This window comes from Rhizomucor pusillus (genome assembly GCF_041956525.1).
Source record: "Rhizomucor pusillus strain CBS 183.67 unplaced genomic scaffold VTP01scaffold_9, whole genome shotgun sequence".
Classification (NCBI taxonomy): domain Eukaryota; kingdom Fungi; phylum Mucoromycota; class Mucoromycetes; order Mucorales; family Lichtheimiaceae; genus Rhizomucor; species Rhizomucor pusillus.
The window spans coordinates 1,128,452-1,145,837 of NW_027192151.1; the positions used below are offsets into that span (position 1 = coordinate 1,128,452).

Below are 17,386 nucleotides of genomic sequence, written 5' to 3' on the forward strand. Positions count from 1 at the left end.
GTTTGCATGTTTCGCGCTGACACATTCGAAAGAAAACCCCGCAATAGCTTGTACTTACTCTCCACTCTTTTCCCCTCTTTTCTTGAATCCATGGAATATCTGAATCAATACGAGGAACTACTTCTTAAAAATGCATCGCAAATAACTGGAATTGAAGCATCATTACGCTCTCTTACATATATTTTGCCAGGTGAGAGGGATAAGACTTACCTTTACTACGGTCAGCTTATTGACCAAACCCCAAAATTACAGGAAGGTTTCACGACGCAGAATTCGCTTCCCAAGCACGCAAGTATCTACCCCTATCCCGTGAAGAGAAGAAAGGAGATATGGTCCATGAGACTTGACTGACATGTTTCGTTGTAGTCTATGCTGCTTTGAATCTACTAGGTTTATACCACAATTCCATTCTACGACGTGCCGCGCACGCACATGCCACCGAGACCAAATCTCAGTGTGAGGAATCACAGTTCAACAGGTATACAAGCTTCTGGACCAGCAAATCGCGACTGCATAAGAACTGCTCAGCATTGCTTTCCGTGATAACATATACCCAAGTCCTCGTGGAAATGTATGTCCTCAAAAAGTGGGGTAAGAATAAGCAGTGGCGTATGATCGCGTGCTTGGAAGCTGTCAAGTAAGCGTTAGGAAACTGTCAATATTACTTTGGATTGGGCGTAACCTTATCAATGAAGGGTGATTTTGCGGCTCACGCTGTTCCGATTAACATCCAATCGAATGAATTTGTATCCACCACATCTTCAACGCGACATTGATCCGAATGTGCTTGAACAAAATCGAAAGATGGCTCAGCGCAGCGTGCCAGAGCGATGGACAGGACAACGCTCCGGTATTGAAATCCCTCGTATGCAATCCACAATCGAACTTGACGGACGACGCTCCCCAAAGACATCATCGACACCGGCACGCAAGTTTGCGGATGTCACCGAATATCTCATGTCCAAAGTCCTTACGCCCGAGAAACTCCGTCGACCAGAGCAGATGGTGCATGTCATGAACGCTCTGGGCAAAGGCGGTGAAGTATTGTATATCTTACGACCTTTGATTTATGGTATGTGGTGGTAGTTTTGGAGTCGGACGAAAGAAAGAGGGTGATTACTTATTCTGCGAGTTCTTTTGAAGTTTTGGCAATTTTGAAGTACGGACGACTATCATGGAAACCATGGCTCCTATCGCTCGCGATCGAGCTCATATCACAAGCTACGGTACGCCAGGCTTTTGAGCCTGCAGATGGTGGACGAACGAAAATGACACCTCTCGAAAGAGAAGAGTATGCACGTCGGATGAAGCTCTTGTGGTTTAATTTACTCCGAGGCGCCTTCTACATTCATATCACCCGGTTCGTCTCTGTTTCAAATGACTAGTTTAGCGTGTAATTAACTGACCGAACCTGGATAAATTAGACCCCGCATGGAAAGATTCTGCAACAGAATCGAGAACAAACCTATCTTATCTATCGTAGCAGGCAAGTTCCACTCTCGCTCCAAGCGTAGACATTCGAAATATGTATTGACGTGGAATATTCTGTCTTGAAATAGGTGTACTCCGGGAATACCTGCCGCTGTGGGAACGCATCTACTTTTACACTTCTTGTTCTTAAAACGTGCTATCTTCAGAAACTCAGCGAGCTGAAAGAGCAGAATCTCCCCTTTTTTGTGTGTCTCCCTCAGTCATTCCCTTCTTTTTTGTTTCTCTCTCGAACTAGCACGATAAAAGCCTAATAATATGCTGTTTGGCACCGGACGGGTGCCCGCTATCGCATCTATTATCGCAGGCTGTATATTGCTTTATTGGTTATTCCTTGCTCCGGCACGACCGTTATCTTGCGCAGATGGAGGATCCACATCCGGTTCCAGCGGCATGAATCTCTTGACCAGCGGGCGCAATTCCAATCGTTTCCAATACTATAACATGGATTCCTTAAACGCCACTTCCGCTGGTTCCCGTGCCAACGAACACGTTTTGATTCTTACACCATTCAAAGAAGCTGCTCATCACATTGAGCGATACTTTGACAATATCAACCGACTTACGTATCCACACAACCTTATTTCGCTCGGTTTTCTCGTCAGTGACTCGAAGGATGGCACGGTAGAAAAGTTGCAGCAGCATGCACGCTGGTTCCAGGCACACCGGCAAGAGCCTTGGCAACAGTTCCATCGTATTTCCATCTTCCAGAAAGATTTTAGCTATGATCTACCCAACACTGAAGAACGCCACGCATTTAATGTTCAAGTCGAGCGTCGCAAAATCATGGCAAAAAGTCGCAACACACTGTTATCTGCAGCTTTGACGGAAGAGATCTCCTGGGTGCTTTGGCTGGATGGGGATGTTGTCGAGTATCCAGCAACCTTACTGGAGGAACTGATTGCTCTGGATAAAGATGTTATTGCGCCAAACTGTTGGTGGCATTCCTACAATGAAGAAGGAGGCTATGACCGAAATAATTGGCAAGAGACTCCCGAAAGTCGTGAATTTCAAAAGACATTGCAGCCAGAGGATGTCCTCGTTGAAGGTATGTAGCATACTTCTGTTCCTTCGCCAAGAGTTTACTGATCAAGAAATTATAACAGGATATCCGGAACTTGTCACACACAGGAAATTGATGATGGACATGCGTCACGAGAACGGCACAACAGACTTGTTTCATATCGTTCCATTAGATGCCGTTGGTGGCACCTGCACGCTCGTGAAAGCGTCAGTTCATCGTGACGGTGCTGTTTTCCCTACCTTTCCTTTCCAGCACCAGGTTGAAACCGAAGGATTCGCAAAAATGGCAAAGGCCCTTGGATATCAAGTCTGGGGCTTACCGAATTACCTTGTATTCCACATCATTTAATAATAATATTATTATTCCTATCATGTAATGTTATAGCTATTCGTTGTTTGTTTTCATCACTATTCTTATGCTTTGTTCTCGTTTTCTTTTTCTTTTTTGGCGTAATAAACCAGTTTTCTTGTGTCCTCAAAACTGTTGCGATTTTGAAATAACTTCAAAAAGTGCGATTGTAAGGTATGCAGTAAATGATTCAATCTAATTTAATAAATGGATAGACAGATAATAAAACAATTTTCTTCTATCTCGGAAACTTGAAATACTTTTGGTTTTTATCACTGTATCCATCATTGATAGATGGGAAGATTTCAAAAGAATCGACGGGCACGCTGTGCTTTAAATTGAAAGCTGGCTGTCAACACTCGCGTATACAGTAGCTCTTCCCGACGCCGAAATGTTCTCCAAACAGTAAGATCAAACAACATTGCATTACAAGTGGATACTCTCCTTATCTATAACTATTATAGCAAGAGAAGCGACTTTATATGCCGTGTCCGATTTCGAAATACATTGCCTCCTTTGAATGGAGAACCAAAGTATCTCCCAATCAATCCTCGACCGGAACGTTACGGTCCTTACAGACAAACCGCCTTTGAAGATGAGCGATTATACGAACCTGCATTCCAACCTGAAGAGACAGTACCTCGCCATGCACTGTTAATGGAGTACCTTGAAGAATTCGATAAACAATCTTCATCAGACTGTAAGTTGAGTCATACAACCAAAGCCTGTTTTACAGCAGTTGCTCATATAAGAAATGTAGCCAAGAATGTTGAAACTATTGCGCCAGAAGACGCAAAGTTCTTATCAGATGATTTGTATCATCAACTGAACGAACAAGAAGAAGCAGCAATCGTCGCCAAAAAGGTCGAAAAAGCTGAAACGGCTGGCAATGCACCTGGTGTGGCAGCACATTTACCAGTACTAAGTCAGAAGAAATCGATCAATATCTTCCATAATCCAAAGAAACAGGGCAAACCGTTACCTACCACAGCAATCGCGATACAGCAAAAATCTCGCACGCAGACAACAGTGACGAGACGCAATATTGAAAAAGTACGCGACTATTCAACTCGCCAGAAGCGCGTTGCAGCAGTCGAGAACACATTTAAAGTACCAGAGCTGGAAGAGATTAGACATCCCCGAACCGGCAAAAGAGCGAAACGAGTTTTCCCACTGATACCCGATACAATTTGCCGAGATAATATATACACTGTTACAAGTTTTCAGCTGGATCCTGCAGATGTTCAGAGAATCAAGAAACGCAAACTCAAGGAGCATCAGCAACCATTGAATGATGACGATGATGAGGATGATATGTTTGGAGATTCACAAGACAACGAGCAACCCAAGTTGAGACCATCTGCTTTGGACGCCACAGATCGTGGTATTCTTCGACCTGTCACCAACCCGGAAGATGAAGACGACCAATACCTAATTTGGTTCTTACCCAACGAGGAAGGAACGAAGAAACTTGTGGAGCAGAAGACAGAGGGCCCGGATCCTGCTAAACTTGCAAAGGAGGTAAAAGATAGAGATTGGATAGCTTCAAGGTTTTTATCACGTTTAGAAGCTTACAATCTTTCTTGTTTAGCCTATATTCTATGAAGCGACTCACAAATATGTATACACTAACGATACCTCTGCTAAATATGACCAGTTACTGGTTATGATGGATAATGACAAGGCTCGATTCTGTTTCCCACGAAGTCGAATGACAGTCAAACCAAGAAGAGCAGCGGTAAGTGAGAGTGCAGTATGCAGGAGGAAAAAGTTGGATTTCATGCTTATCATTCTTGTCTAGAGCCGTCGCTTGGGAGCACCTGCTCCTTTGGAGAACTACGAAACTCCCGAAATTATTCGAGTAACATTCCAAGAACAATAATATATATACTTATTTATCGAACGGGGAAACACAGAAATCGATGTGTAGACTATGTCTTTTCGTCTATAAATACGTTACGCTCGAGATCGAGATCGCCTGGTCCAGTCTTTGTTACAAAGTTGAGTATTGATCCATTCGCTATTGTGACAAGCTAATGTTGGTCGTGAAAATGTTTGGCATAATTTCTTTGATACGACATATCAGTCTGCTTTTTTTGATAAGTCTAATGCTTGACTAGCATGAAGCATGTTCTGGTCCTTGTAATTTACATTGCATGCTTGCTGCTAATTTAAACAAAGAGAGTCGATTATTTGGTATATCATGTCAATGGTACATATGAGCATCTCGTAAAGGAAAACGCGTCGAACGATGACGCGCAATACGAAAAGATAGAGTTTATAGTAACATGCAAACTATGGTTGAAGCATAATGAAATATGACTGTTTTCAAGTGAATGCATTTCAAGCAGCAATAGCTGAATTGATCTGACAGAATGGCACGCGCACAAGAGGAAGTTTGTGCAACCAAAGCTGCGCTTGCCAATTTCACATGCAAAAAAGAGTTTCAACTTTTTCTTTCCTAGTTAAGCAACGAAATGGGAGAAACAGAATCAGTCGTAAGCGGGATCAGCGACTCGCGGGCGACGGTTGAGCCCATAGCTTCTTCAAGCGACGAGCGAAAAGGAGTAATAGGACGAGGAAGGCAGAGAAGCTTCTCTTCGCCTTACAGCGCCGCCACTCTCGATCAGATACCCACTCCAATACTTAACGTGCTCATCACTCTTGGGCCCTATATACGTTACTGTCGAAAACTTGTACAAGTCCTAGCATGGGATAGCACATACTCCCGCCAGTCTATGTTACTCGTTCTGCTGTGGATCGCCATTTGCTTGTGGACAACTCAAGTGCTTACGTTTGGTGTGCCGCTTGCTATTGTATACAAGGTTTGTCGGGACTGGCTGCGAGTACAAACAGCAAGGGCTCGACGTGAAAAGCTGGAAAATGAACAATTAGCAAAACGACAGCGTGAACAGACCGAGAAGGAGAGAGACAGAAACGATACGGATGGGGAATATGACGATGATGACGACGATGATTATTACGACAACGATGACAGCGAGCGTTTAAGAAGACAGAAAAGTAAACAATATCAAGAAGAAGAGCAAGAGCTTGTTTCTCGAAAATTTCAGAGCCCAGATCATGTGTCGCTGGACGATACCTTGCATGATCTAGCGATCATCAGCGACTATGTGGATCGTTTACGGTACAAATTACGGCGCTTGGCAGACCGCTTGGACGGATCCCGACCAGACAACTTAGCAATAGTTCTTGCTATCCTGATGTACATGTGGCCTAGCTGGCTGCTATCCAACTGGTTCTTGGGCCCCGGCGGTATTCTGGCACTCATTGGCAGCCTTGCGCTTATCAGTCTCTCGCCTTGGTTCCAGCTAGCCATCATGGCCTTCACCCGCAATGTCTTGATCATGCATATAACAGCTGCCGTGTGGGCATACAGCACTGCCTTTGTACTATCTGCTCTTCTCAGCTTGGTACCCCGACGGTTCTCCGTTGGGCTGGTACCTGTCGACCGCAAACCTACCAGCCAGAAAAAGACATGGTTCTCCAGGTTCAAAGATATTGCTCGTCGTAACAAGGCTGAGGCCATAAAATCCATCAAGAAATTTGAAGAGGAGGAACAAGAGCGGCAGTCAAGTCTTCCCGGTACGCGAAGCGAAATGATCTTTCAGTTCGAAGTATACGAAAATCAGGTATTGGCATTAACAGATTTGATCGAGAACCAATTTGATTTATTGGCTATTTTAGCGATGGTGGCTCGGTATAGATTGGACATCAAATATGATGCCAAGTGAACGTGGACCTTGGTATGTTGTTCTTAAACGTATGTTATATGCTCATGCTTAACTTCTATTATCAATCAGGACGGATGCACAGCTGTCTCCCATCGAGTCCAAGGAAGCATTTCATTTACCAGAATCTAGCGAGATGACTGAATTCAAAGCCGCGGGAAAAGACGGTGAAGCTATCAAACAAACAATAATCAAGACTTGGAGCTGGGCGGATGGTGATTGGTGGGTCGATATGACAGGAGAACTGCAAGGCCATGTCGATCGCAACGGCTGGGAATACGGAAACAATGCTTGGCAACAAATGAGCGGGCAGCCTGGGGTGCAAACATTTACCAGACGAAGACGATGGTGCCGAAGAGCTAAACTGGTTGAACGCCGAGTTGAGGAAAAAATTAGCGCTCACGTATCCAAGGATGCCAAGATATCATCATCATCTTCGCCCGACCAAGGAGGTCTTCGGAAACGATTGTAGAATCTTCCCTTCAATCAACGTACATGTTTATGGAACGCGTTTATATCTGTAGCAATAGTTCATGAGGAAATCGAAACTTAATACAAAGGACAGTTTCTGTATAATTTTCCGTTGGTGCCTAGAAGTGATCAATATTCAACTTTCATAAGCAACATTATGCCTATTATTGCACAGATATGTAGATGGAATGATACTCTGAGTAAATCAATTGCACTCGTTGTTAGACCTTTGGTACATGCAACTTCCTAATGCACACATTTTCTGCATCCGACATCTGTCCCTCCGAAACTCCAGGTTTAGCGTAGCAGAACGGAATTTCAGAATATGGATGAACACGGATTCGAAGCAAGATTAAGGCATCTGGAGCATGTCCTTGTCGGTGGCCAGCAACAGCAGCAATCTCTCTTACGAAGCAACAGCATCAACAATGATACCAAACTGACGTTGTTAAAACGGATCGAAGGACTTAAGAAGGAGCTGCATAGTCTATGCAAGTCCAACAAGGCAGTACATGACTTTGTAGAGAAATGTAAGTCTAAGGGCGATACTGCAAGAAACAAAAGGATGCTGAAAACATGGTGACTACAGACGAACCGCACGCGAAACAGCTTGATCCAGCAGAGTCAACGTTGGCGCTGGAACGAGAAATTTTGTCAACAGATACAAAACTCGAGCTCGTCTTGGCCGCGTACGACGAACTGACACAGTTTGCTTCACAGGTGAAGCAAGTCAAATCTTTGGAGCACGTTGTGAACGGATCAGACTTTGAAGGTAAAATATCGTTCGTTTATATTGACTTTGAAGAAACAAATGCTCAAATTGACACGCAATGTTCGCATAGCTGTCGAGAAACTCGGACCTGATTTGAGCGCAGCCGAGGTATTACACGCTGAACAATCGAAGCAATTGGCAGATTTGACTCGTAAAGTGACGGTTGCTATGGAGAACTACAACGGATTGGTAAGTCCCGGTCATTTGACAGTCGAGTTCATATCTCACTGAATTGCAAAAAAGTGCAACACGTTATCTGAAATTTTTATATCATGGGATGATATTTTAAGTACGATGGAGGCGCATATATCAGCACTCGAACGACAGCGCAAAGAGAAGGCATAGCAGATGTATGTTTTTGTATATACCAATTGATATCAGCAATAGAATTGTCAATACAAATTCTTATGACTCCATTACTTTACAAGTATCCTTCGTTAAAGGAGTGTAAGCATATACCACTTTGCACAGCATTCCAGGCAATTTGTTCATTGCCCAGGAATAATATGCGTCAGGACGCTGTTTAATTCTGTCTTTGTGGGGAGATGCATACATTATATACGAATATGGCAATATGAACGGTATCGCACAGGGCAGCAATTCAGAAGAATGAAAGTACAGGGATTCATCTCTTTTTCTTCCTTTCTATCTTTCTTTCCATCTCTGACCGTCTTTCCCTCTGTTACGATGCTGGACAAGTATGAGAAGGCGATAAAGTATGCGCGGCAATCATCTTTTATGGACGACCGGCGTCACATATCAAGAGCTCTGTTTATACTGTTATTTGTATTTGGACCATTCTTATATTGGATAACAAGTGAACGTAGCCTGGCCGATACAACAGATACTGTGGAGAAGGTCTTTCACAACGACGAGCCGGCCAGCATACAGTGGAAAAAAGGCCAGATTAGAGGTGCACTTGTTATCCTTGCAAGGGAGCAAGACTTGTATGATATACGAGGAACGATGCGCGATCTTGAGGATCGATTCAATCACAAGCATGGGTATCCATATATCATACTTTCAGAGCAGGATCTCTCTCAAAAGTTTCGAGATTGGATACATTCAATTGTACCCAGTAATGTGTATTTCGGGCACATTGATGAACAAGTATGGAACGAGCCGAGCTGGATAGATACTCAACTTGCCGAAGAAAAAGCGTTGGAAATGCACAGACATGGAGTTTACCACGGTGAAAGCATGTCCTGGCGCAAAATGGCAAGGTCACAGTTAGAACAGAAAAACGCCAAGAGTTCTGTGATGATTGACGGTTAATCAATAATTTTACTATATCTACAGGTTTAATTCTGGATTCCTTGCCCATCATCCTCTCCTTACTGACGCAGAGTATTACTGGAAAGTTAATCCTCAATCTCGTTATCTGTGCGACGTAGAAGAAGACCCTTTCTACATCATGAAAGCCAACGACAAGAAGTTGGCGTTTGCTATTTCCATGTACGAAGATCAACGCACAATGCCAACTTTGTGGACGACCATCCAATCTTATATATACAAAAATCCTGACAAGGTGCTCAATCCAGACAAGTCAATTCTGCCGTGGATTTCTGATAATGGCCGGTTCAATGGGTGTCATTTTTGGAACAACTTTATGATTGCCTCCTTGGACTTTTTACGATCCGACGACTACAATGACTTGTTCCATTACCTGGATACATCCGGCGGATTCTTTTACGAGCGGTAAACGATAACAGTAATTGAAAGCAGTAGCTGTATATAGTGGAGTTAAGAGTCGATTTGATTAGATGGGGCGATGCGATTTTTCAAACAATGGCAGCTGCATTGTTTCTAGAGCGACGACAGGTGCTTTACATGGAAAATATGGGCTATGCTTACTCTGTTGCTACCAACTGTCCGGTAGACAAACAGGCAGCTCGTCGTCTCAATTGCATTTGCGATCCTGAACAGTCTTTCGGTACGTAAATCCGCGACTTCCTCTTCGTCGTAGTTTCATGCCGACTCTAATGAAATGCATCAGTTTACCATCAATTCAGCTGCACTGAAGCGTTGCTGCAACTGCAGCTGCAAGACAGCGCGCAATAATACAAATTTGTCACTGCATACTGCAGCGTACAGAGGCATGTTTCTATTACTGGTTAGCGAACAGTGAATGCGGATTGCCACGTTTTACAAGCTCAGCAGCCAGTTGGTATTTACCATTTTTGCGTCAATTCCCGCTTGTAGAATTCATAATGGTGTGCGTAAATGTAATCATGCAAGGGAAGAGTTACTTGTCACAATTTGATAGACAACAAGGTATTAATTTCAGCGATGCTGGTTTCAGGGGCTGGAGATTTTCTACGCCGTCCGTTTACGTTTGGTGTCCCGGAGCAATGTCACTCAAAGTTTTATTACCTTCGTCGGCGTTAACATGCTTTTCAGCCATGCTGCTTGCAAAAAGTCCCACTTGCTTGCCAAATCACGCGCTTGTTGTGCTTCCAACATTGCTTCCAACATTTATAGTGTTAATATTCTGTGTGTACATACATGCTTCATGTCATATGTATGAATGCTGTCAAAGACTTGAATCCGTGACTCCTACGTGGGCAAGGATCGCCTTTACATGACATGCAAATCCGAGTATTCGGATCCGCGTGTGATGATGCACATTTTTATTCAGATCGCGGCCCTCTTTTTCCGTTTTCTCCTTGTTACAGAAGAAAAAGTGATACGGAAATAATTTTCCCGATCCATTCCCATATCTTGCTTCATTAAATTCTCCTATGCTTGCTTCTTCCATGCATATCTCCATGTGTTCTGTAAAGAACATTGAAGCTGTCATTTTGCGTTCATGTCACACGACTATCCAGAAAAGGTAAACGACCGCCTCATGGTTAAAATCGACCGCATGCCACGGCATACCTCCCTTTATATGAGGAAAGATTCATTCCGCTTAGCAACCGAATCATGGCAATCAAGAGTCCAGAAGACCAAAAAGAAAAAAAAGGATTAGCTTCAAAGTTTGGGGGACTCCTACAGTGGGGGATCGAGGGACAGACTGGTAAGAAAACGCGCTCCAGAACGTCGGTGCAAAGAAAGTGGAGGCTCCGACGGTAAGTGGGAACGAGACCGAAGAGTATGTCTCAGACGACGACGATGCGACAAGGATAAGGGTGATAAAACTCATCAGGCCACCTTCATAAGTTGTCACCAGGAGCTTAATCTAGTCACGTATAGAAGTCAGGTCAACAGTGTGCAACAACAACGCAGGGACTTTACAGCGCGTGCTCATTTCCGCTTATTCGTGTTTCAATAATGGAAACCCCGAATAAAGCTGCCGCGCGTGCTAAAGAACATTTTCAGGTCCGGGAACCCGCGTGCTTTATGAACCAGGTGGGTCGATCCTGCGTGATATTTGAGTAGTACTTGTCGATCTTCTTTGGGTCGACTGATTCATGGCAAAAGGGGGCTCTGGGTAGAAGGTAGACCTCGTTTATGCTAATATTACTGTCAACAAAAGCACTCGTCATTTTGGGCAACTCACAATTAAAAGCAGGTGCCGTGCATTTCTGTCCTTTATTGCGCCGCACTTGTTGTGCTACGCTCTGGACACTTGAGATATATTCTCGAGATCGCTGTCTCCCTTCAGTGCCCCAACCTCCCTTTTTCTACTTTCTTTTCGCTTTCTTGCATTCTGCGAATGCCTGGTTGATTGCGTTTTTACATATTGCCCATTCCATTCATTGAATATACAATCTTTCTACTCCTTTTGTATACTTTAAGGCATATAAAACCCGTATGAATCAACAAGATACATCACTATCCACTTTTTCTGACGTAGCAACTGCACCGATGACCAACCCCGGCCCTGTTGCCACCACACAAAATCCTATGAACCAACCTCTGGATGCGGGTGTGTTACCTAGCAATAATTATGCACAGCCATCCATCTTCCCTACTCCAGCAAATACACAGTCAGCACCTACGTCTTCTTCAAATTCGAATTATCAGCGGCAGCAACAGCAACAGCAGCAGCATGGAGAATCTGCTCCACCACGGAAACGTACAAGAGCAACGCCCGAACAACTTGCCGTGCTTGAAAAGACTTTCAGCGTGAATCCATCGCCCAATAATCGTATTCGGGAGCAACTCTCACGAGAGCTGGGTATGTCTGAGCGCTCCATTCAAATTTGGTTCCAGAACCGGAGGGCCAAAGTGAAGAATCTTGCAAAAAGATCGTCGCTTCTACACGATGAAACTGTTAGAATGCAGTACTACGCTGCGTCTGCTGCTGCAGCTGCCTGCCAAGCTGCTGCGTATCACTATCAGCAAGTCGCGCCCGACGGCTCTGTCACGACAAACCCTGATTTGTATTACTATTATTATTACTATTATTACAATCAGCAGCAGCAACAGAGACGCCAAGCAGGCTGGTCTGGACAGCATCCGATGCCCGGTTCAGCATTTGTGCCTCCTCCACCCTCCAGAGCAGCAGCAGGTCCAATGACAAGCAACGGTGCTCCTCCGCCACCGCCGCCACCGCCTCCGCTGATGGCATTTGCCGACAATGCTGCAACGGATCATCCGTTTTGGGGAACATCAATGACACCACCACCTTCTTCAAATACATCGCCTATGTCACCAACGGTGCCCGATCCATCCCAAGTGACGATACACAGATCTATGGGTGAAACTGTTGCTGGCGCTGCTGGAGGAAGGATGCGCGCCCATTCCCTAGGCCCTTACACAACGCAGACGCGTTCCCGCCACGGATCAACAGATCCAGCTATCGCAGCATGCAATACTAGCACTGGAATACCGACTACAGCAGCAGTAGCGGCAGGTCATTTTTATCGTGGTCGAAGCTATACATCCCCTGTAGGGCAACCTTACTGGCCTGTTGCTCATCAACAACAGCAGGTTTATCAGCCCACTAGCTTCCCAGATGCCCGTGCTATTAGCGACACTTTTGCAACTATGCAGCAACAGCAGCAACAGCAAGGGCAACAGCAAGGGCAACAAGGCGGTAGTGTGCTACATGGCGGACCTCCGCCACTGAATATGGGTCCTTTCCAGGGCATGATGGATGCAGGTAACGCCGCGTAACAGTATACATGTATTTAGCAATTAGATGACTCACAAATCATTGCACGAAAAGAGCGTCTCGGAACCCCGATGTCCATGGATGGAAGTATAGACGAAGAACCTGAGCTAGTTCCGAACAAGTTTCCCGTCGAAGCACTTCAAATTGGCACATGGAAGCGCGTCAGCGTGCATTCTCAAGATCTCTTGTGTCACTATGATACCCAACGTCGCATGATGGTGTGGCGTATTCAAGATGGACAACAGCGCTTCAAGATGGAGTTTAGTCTGGATACGATCCTCCATATAAACCTTGAGCCATTGTTGGAAAGGCTAGGATGGGCACGGCTTGAACTGCGTTTGGCGCAGCCGGAAGCCATCTCATTCTACATGGAAGACGCCAATACAAGCTGGACTCAATGTCGTGATTTCACGCAAGACAAGCAGGCAACAACCGTCCAATTACATTATCTTGATGGTCCTGCATTGGCGCTGCGAGCAGAGCTCCACCGCCTTGCACAATGCAATGCACATATTCAATCCGTTTTACAACAACAGCAGGAATACCAACATCATCATCAACAACAACAGCAACAGCAACAGCAACAGCAACAACAACAACAACAACAACAACAACAACAACAACAACAACAACAACAACAACAACAACAACAACAACAGCAACGTAAACAAGATGTACAGTCCATTGATCCCCGCTACTTGACTGTAGCTGCTGCTAGCGGAGCTGGCCAGGATATGCAGGAGTCTGAGCAGTCGATGCTGTCTCTGCTAAAAAGCAAAGAAACGGCCGCTACCCTCACAGCGGCTACAAACAACAGTACCGCCGCCGCCGCAGGATCGGCAGATATAGGTGACGAGCAGCAAGATCCTCAATCACTTTTGCTCTTCCAGGGGATTGAGCCTCAAGGCTAATATAAAAAAATAAATAAATCATGTATACTTTCTTGTACAATAAAGAGACGGTATATGCTTTTACACAACGCGCACGAGTTATCAAGGCAATATTTGGAAGCTGCACGCGAGCTGCTGTGAAAGGATGTCAGGGACATATCCAATCAGATTCGGAGCGCGGTTGGAATCTTGTAGATATAACGCGTGCCCTGAAGCTCCTTTTGCTCGCAAAAAAATCTCTTTTCTTTTCCTGTACAAGTCGGTGTCCTGCCCTAACTTTGGAACTATCGACCATCTACAAACCCCATCTGAAGTTAATTACTCCAAATGCGTGAAATTATTTCCGTCCACGTCGGCCAGGCAGGTGTCCAGATCGGTAACGCCTGCTGGGAACTCTACTGCCTTGAGCACGGTATCCAACCTGATGGCCACATTCCCGGTGAAGTCGAGAATGTAGACAACTCCTTTGATACGTTCTTCAGCGAGACCAGCGCTGGCAAGCATGTTCCCCGCACTGTCTTTGTCGATTTGGAGCCTACCGTCGTTGATGAGGTCCGTACCGGAACTTATCGCCAGCTTTTCCACCCTGGTAAGTGACGCATCACCTTTTATTGCTGCGTTTGATCTTCCACTAATCACGCCATCTTTATACTTTAGAGCAATTGATCACTGGCAAGGAAGATGCTGCCAACAACTATGCTCGTGGTCACTACACCGTCGGCAAGGAAATCGTCGACTCTGTCCTCGACCGTATTCGCAAGTTGGCTGACAACTGCAGTGGTTTGCAAGGTTTCTTGGTCTTCCACTCTTTCGGTGGTGGTACTGGTTCTGGTTTCGGTGCCCTCTTGTTGGAACGCTTGTCTCTTGACTATGGCAAGAAATCCAAGCTCGAGTTCTCCGTCTACCCTGCTCCTCAAGTCGCTACCTCTGTTGTTGAACCCTACAACTCCATCCTGACCACTCACACCACTCTCGAGCACTCGGATGTTTCCTTCATGGTTGACAACGAGGCAATTTATGACATTTGCCGTCGCAACTTGGACATTGAGCGTCCCTCGTATCTCAACTTGAACCGCCTTATCGCTCAGGTTGTCTCTTCTATCACTGCTTCCCTCCGCTTTGATGGCTCCCTCAACGTCGATTTGAACGAATTCCAGACCAACTTGGTCCCTTACCCCCGTATTCACTTCCCGTTGGTTACCTACGCTCCCATCATCTCTGCTGCCAAGGCATACCATGAGCAGTTGTCTGTCCAAGAAATCACCAACGCTTGCTTCGAGCCTAACAACCAAATGGTCAAGTGCGACCCTCGTCACGGCAAGTACATGTCCTGCTGCTTGTTGTACCGCGGTGATGTTGTCCCCAAGGATACCAACGCTGCTATTGCCAACATCAAGACCAAGCGTACCATCCAATTCGTTGACTGGTGCCCTACTGGTTTCAAGGTCGGTATCAACAACCGCGCTCCTGCTGTTGTCCCTGGCGGCGATCTTGCCACTGTTCAGCGCGCTCTCTGCATGCTCAGCAACACCACTGCTATCGCTGAAGCCTGGGCCCGTCTTGACCACAAGTTCGACTTGATGTACGCTAAGCGTGCCTTCGTCCACTGGTATGTTGGCGAAGGTATGGAAGAAGGCGAATTCTCTGAAGCCCGAGAGGTAGGCTTATCATGCACTAGATATATACATACCATCGTGACATTTTGACTTACACATATTTCAATTTAGGACTTGGCCGCTCTTGAGAAGGACTACGAGGAAGTTGGTTCCGACTCACTTGGCGATTCCGAGATGGAAGAAGCCGATGAATATTAATTATGTTAGTCTTTGCATTTAATTCAATTTGACATAAAGTATCCATCTATTTGGCATTCTTTGCAAATTCATAGCTTATTTTGCACCGAGTATGTGGTATTATCTATCGAATATGTAGTGAGAATAGAGTTTCAGCCGATAGAGATAGGGCTAGCAGAAAGGTCATGCGAGATACGCATGTTTGCAACGGAAAAAGAAAATAGTAAGACCAGGATATGTTTACGTTAACATGCAAATGCATTAATCCACCGATATTAACCTTTTTTTGGGTGGAAGAATGTCAAGTACTAGATGCAAAGATTAGGTAACCTGTTTGTTAGTGTTCATCAGCCTCCTCGATCTCAGAGTCGTAGACGGCGTCAGAGCCGACTTCGAGGGCGGAAACGTCTATATAAGGTAAACAACAATAAGCCAAGTTATCGAAACAAGTATCTAAGAATAATTTGATAATCACCTTGACCGAGTAACCTTTTTGTGTAAAAGCGAGTAAAGACGATGGTTCCGTGCATGCCATCAATATTTGCATTTCTAACTCGAGTATTTTTGTTTCCGAAGAAGCTCTTACTACGCATATCCACCTTCAGAGCTTTCTGGGCCGAAAGCACTGAGTGATATCCCCACGAAAAAAGCGGATTGGGCTCTGATATATTAAAAAATGGTTAATGAAAGAAAACCAAAGGAATACAGGAATACTCATATTTGAAGAGACAAAATGTATAAAACTACTAGGGAAGAAGTGTTGTGCTTCAGGATCATCTTTATGTGAAACCCTGATAACAATTGCTTTCGAGTGTGCGAATCGATTGTCTTTTGCGTGCGAGTACCATCGCGAATTAATCTGTCTTGTCCCGATTTTCGTAATCAACGCAGTTTCGCTGCTCGCTGTCGTAATTCTCCCCGTCAAAGGTGAATGCCACGATGCGATGATTCAAACGAGGTCTTGAGAGTCCTTCGTCATCGATTAGTCTTGTCGTCATATAGCTGTGTTGGTTTTGAGAGCCAAGTGTGATTTCTCCACTGAGCTTCCGTACGTAGTGTTCTAAAGAGTGACGATTAATGTAGAAATTGAGCTACTTATTAAGGAAAACATGTTAAAGGAAAGAGGGCGTATATTAACACAGTAGAGTTACGTACTACTTGGTTTTGGTTAAAGGTGTTGAACGAGAAGCAATCACAGATAGGATGAGAAAAGAAAAGAAAATGAGAAGTTTTGTAAAACCAGCCAAGTGCCCAAAATTCACTTTGTCACAAATTGCACTACTTTGTTTCAGTAGTCTTCGTCGAATACTTCGTACCGACTGTACGAGTGGTTATCATAGAGAGTTCCTATTTTTTTTTTCCATGTGTTGTTTGGTGACGGATTGTACGTCACTGATTCGCTTGATAATTTTCGTTGTTGCAGTCAGGTAATCGTGTAGATTCAAGTATTGTTGATCGACCAATACATCTTGTCCAATTTCGTATTCGACATCGCACCTGTCTTCGTTTGCGTAGTTTTCTTGCCGTGATCGCGCCTCGTTGACTCGCTGAATCGTGTCGTCCGTAATCTTGCGTAGTCGTTCCGTCAAACCGTCTGCTGTATCGTTCGTGCCTTGACATCTCGAGTCAATGTTGCTTGGAGTTATAACGTTTCGTCCCAAATCGTAGTAGAATGGAGTCATCTTGATCGTCGCTTGGTGCGTGTTGTTGTATGCGAATTCCACAATCGGTACCATTCGTCCCGGTCAGTCTGATTGTGTGCCACGTAATGTCGAAGCAACTCTTCCAT

At 44.9% G+C, this 17,386-nt stretch overlaps 9 protein-coding genes across 9 annotated transcripts; 8 read left to right on the plus strand and 1 right to left on the minus strand.

Annotated features, from left to right (window-relative positions):
- Positions 1-90: 90 nt before the first annotated feature.
- Positions 91-1,621, plus strand: VTP01DRAFT_10969 (uncharacterized protein; the record flags this gene model as incomplete). Its single annotated transcript, XM_069379389.1, has 7 exons — positions 91-190; positions 253-288; positions 367-637; positions 696-1,072; positions 1,144-1,360; positions 1,425-1,486; positions 1,560-1,621. The coding sequence occupies 7 exons, from the start codon at positions 91-93 to the stop codon at positions 1,619-1,621; spliced, it is 1,125 nt and encodes a 374-aa protein (XP_069239369.1).
- Positions 1,622-1,746: 125 nt separating this feature from the next.
- On the plus strand, positions 1,747-2,860 carry VTP01DRAFT_10970 (uncharacterized protein; the record flags this gene model as incomplete). The annotated part of the gene is made up of 2 exons (XM_069379391.1): positions 1,747-2,536; positions 2,595-2,860. 2 exons carry the CDS (start codon positions 1,747-1,749, stop codon positions 2,858-2,860), a joined length of 1,056 nt encoding a protein of 351 aa, XP_069239370.1.
- A 391-nt stretch (positions 2,861-3,251) lies between these two features.
- Positions 3,252-4,742, plus strand: VTP01DRAFT_10971 (uncharacterized protein; the record flags this gene model as incomplete). The annotated part of the gene is made up of 5 exons (XM_069379392.1): positions 3,252-3,265; positions 3,325-3,560; positions 3,621-4,381; positions 4,452-4,598; positions 4,662-4,742. The coding sequence occupies 5 exons, from the start codon at positions 3,252-3,254 to the stop codon at positions 4,740-4,742; spliced, it is 1,239 nt and encodes a 412-aa protein (XP_069239371.1).
- Positions 4,743-5,337: 595 nt separating this feature from the next.
- Positions 5,338-7,081, plus strand: VTP01DRAFT_10972 (uncharacterized protein; the record flags this gene model as incomplete). Its single annotated transcript, XM_069379393.1, has 3 exons — positions 5,338-6,510; positions 6,566-6,624; positions 6,682-7,081. The coding sequence occupies 3 exons, from the start codon at positions 5,338-5,340 to the stop codon at positions 7,079-7,081; spliced, it is 1,632 nt and encodes a 543-aa protein (XP_069239372.1).
- A 324-nt stretch (positions 7,082-7,405) lies between these two features.
- On the plus strand, positions 7,406-8,197 carry VTP01DRAFT_10973 (uncharacterized protein; the record flags this gene model as incomplete). The annotated part of the gene is made up of 4 exons (XM_069379394.1): positions 7,406-7,610; positions 7,670-7,852; positions 7,923-8,041; positions 8,096-8,197. 4 exons carry the CDS (start codon positions 7,406-7,408, stop codon positions 8,195-8,197), a joined length of 609 nt encoding a protein of 202 aa, XP_069239373.1.
- A 342-nt stretch (positions 8,198-8,539) lies between these two features.
- VTP01DRAFT_10974 (uncharacterized protein) lies at positions 8,540-9,913 on the plus strand (the record flags this gene model as incomplete). Its single annotated transcript, XM_069379395.1, has 4 exons — positions 8,540-9,081; positions 9,152-9,550; positions 9,616-9,785; positions 9,849-9,913. The coding sequence occupies 4 exons, from the start codon at positions 8,540-8,542 to the stop codon at positions 9,911-9,913; spliced, it is 1,176 nt and encodes a 391-aa protein (XP_069239374.1).
- Positions 9,914-11,662: 1,749 nt separating this feature from the next.
- On the plus strand, positions 11,663-13,825 carry VTP01DRAFT_10975 (uncharacterized protein; the record flags this gene model as incomplete). Its single annotated transcript, XM_069379396.1, has 2 exons — positions 11,663-12,902; positions 12,969-13,825. 2 exons carry the CDS (start codon positions 11,663-11,665, stop codon positions 13,823-13,825), a joined length of 2,097 nt encoding a protein of 698 aa, XP_069239375.1.
- Positions 13,826-14,131: 306 nt separating this feature from the next.
- VTP01DRAFT_10976 (uncharacterized protein) lies at positions 14,132-15,618 on the plus strand (the record flags this gene model as incomplete). Its single annotated transcript, XM_069379397.1, has 3 exons — positions 14,132-14,393; positions 14,462-15,462; positions 15,532-15,618. The coding sequence occupies 3 exons, from the start codon at positions 14,132-14,134 to the stop codon at positions 15,616-15,618; spliced, it is 1,350 nt and encodes a 449-aa protein (XP_069239376.1).
- Positions 15,619-15,934: 316 nt separating this feature from the next.
- Positions 15,935-17,333, minus strand: VTP01DRAFT_10977 (uncharacterized protein; the record flags this gene model as incomplete). The annotated part of the gene is made up of 3 exons (XM_069379398.1): positions 15,935-16,005; positions 16,073-16,086; positions 17,095-17,333. The coding sequence occupies 3 exons, from the start codon at positions 17,331-17,333 to the stop codon at positions 15,935-15,937; spliced, it is 324 nt and encodes a 107-aa protein (XP_069239377.1).
- Between the last annotated feature and the right edge of the window lie 53 nt (positions 17,334-17,386).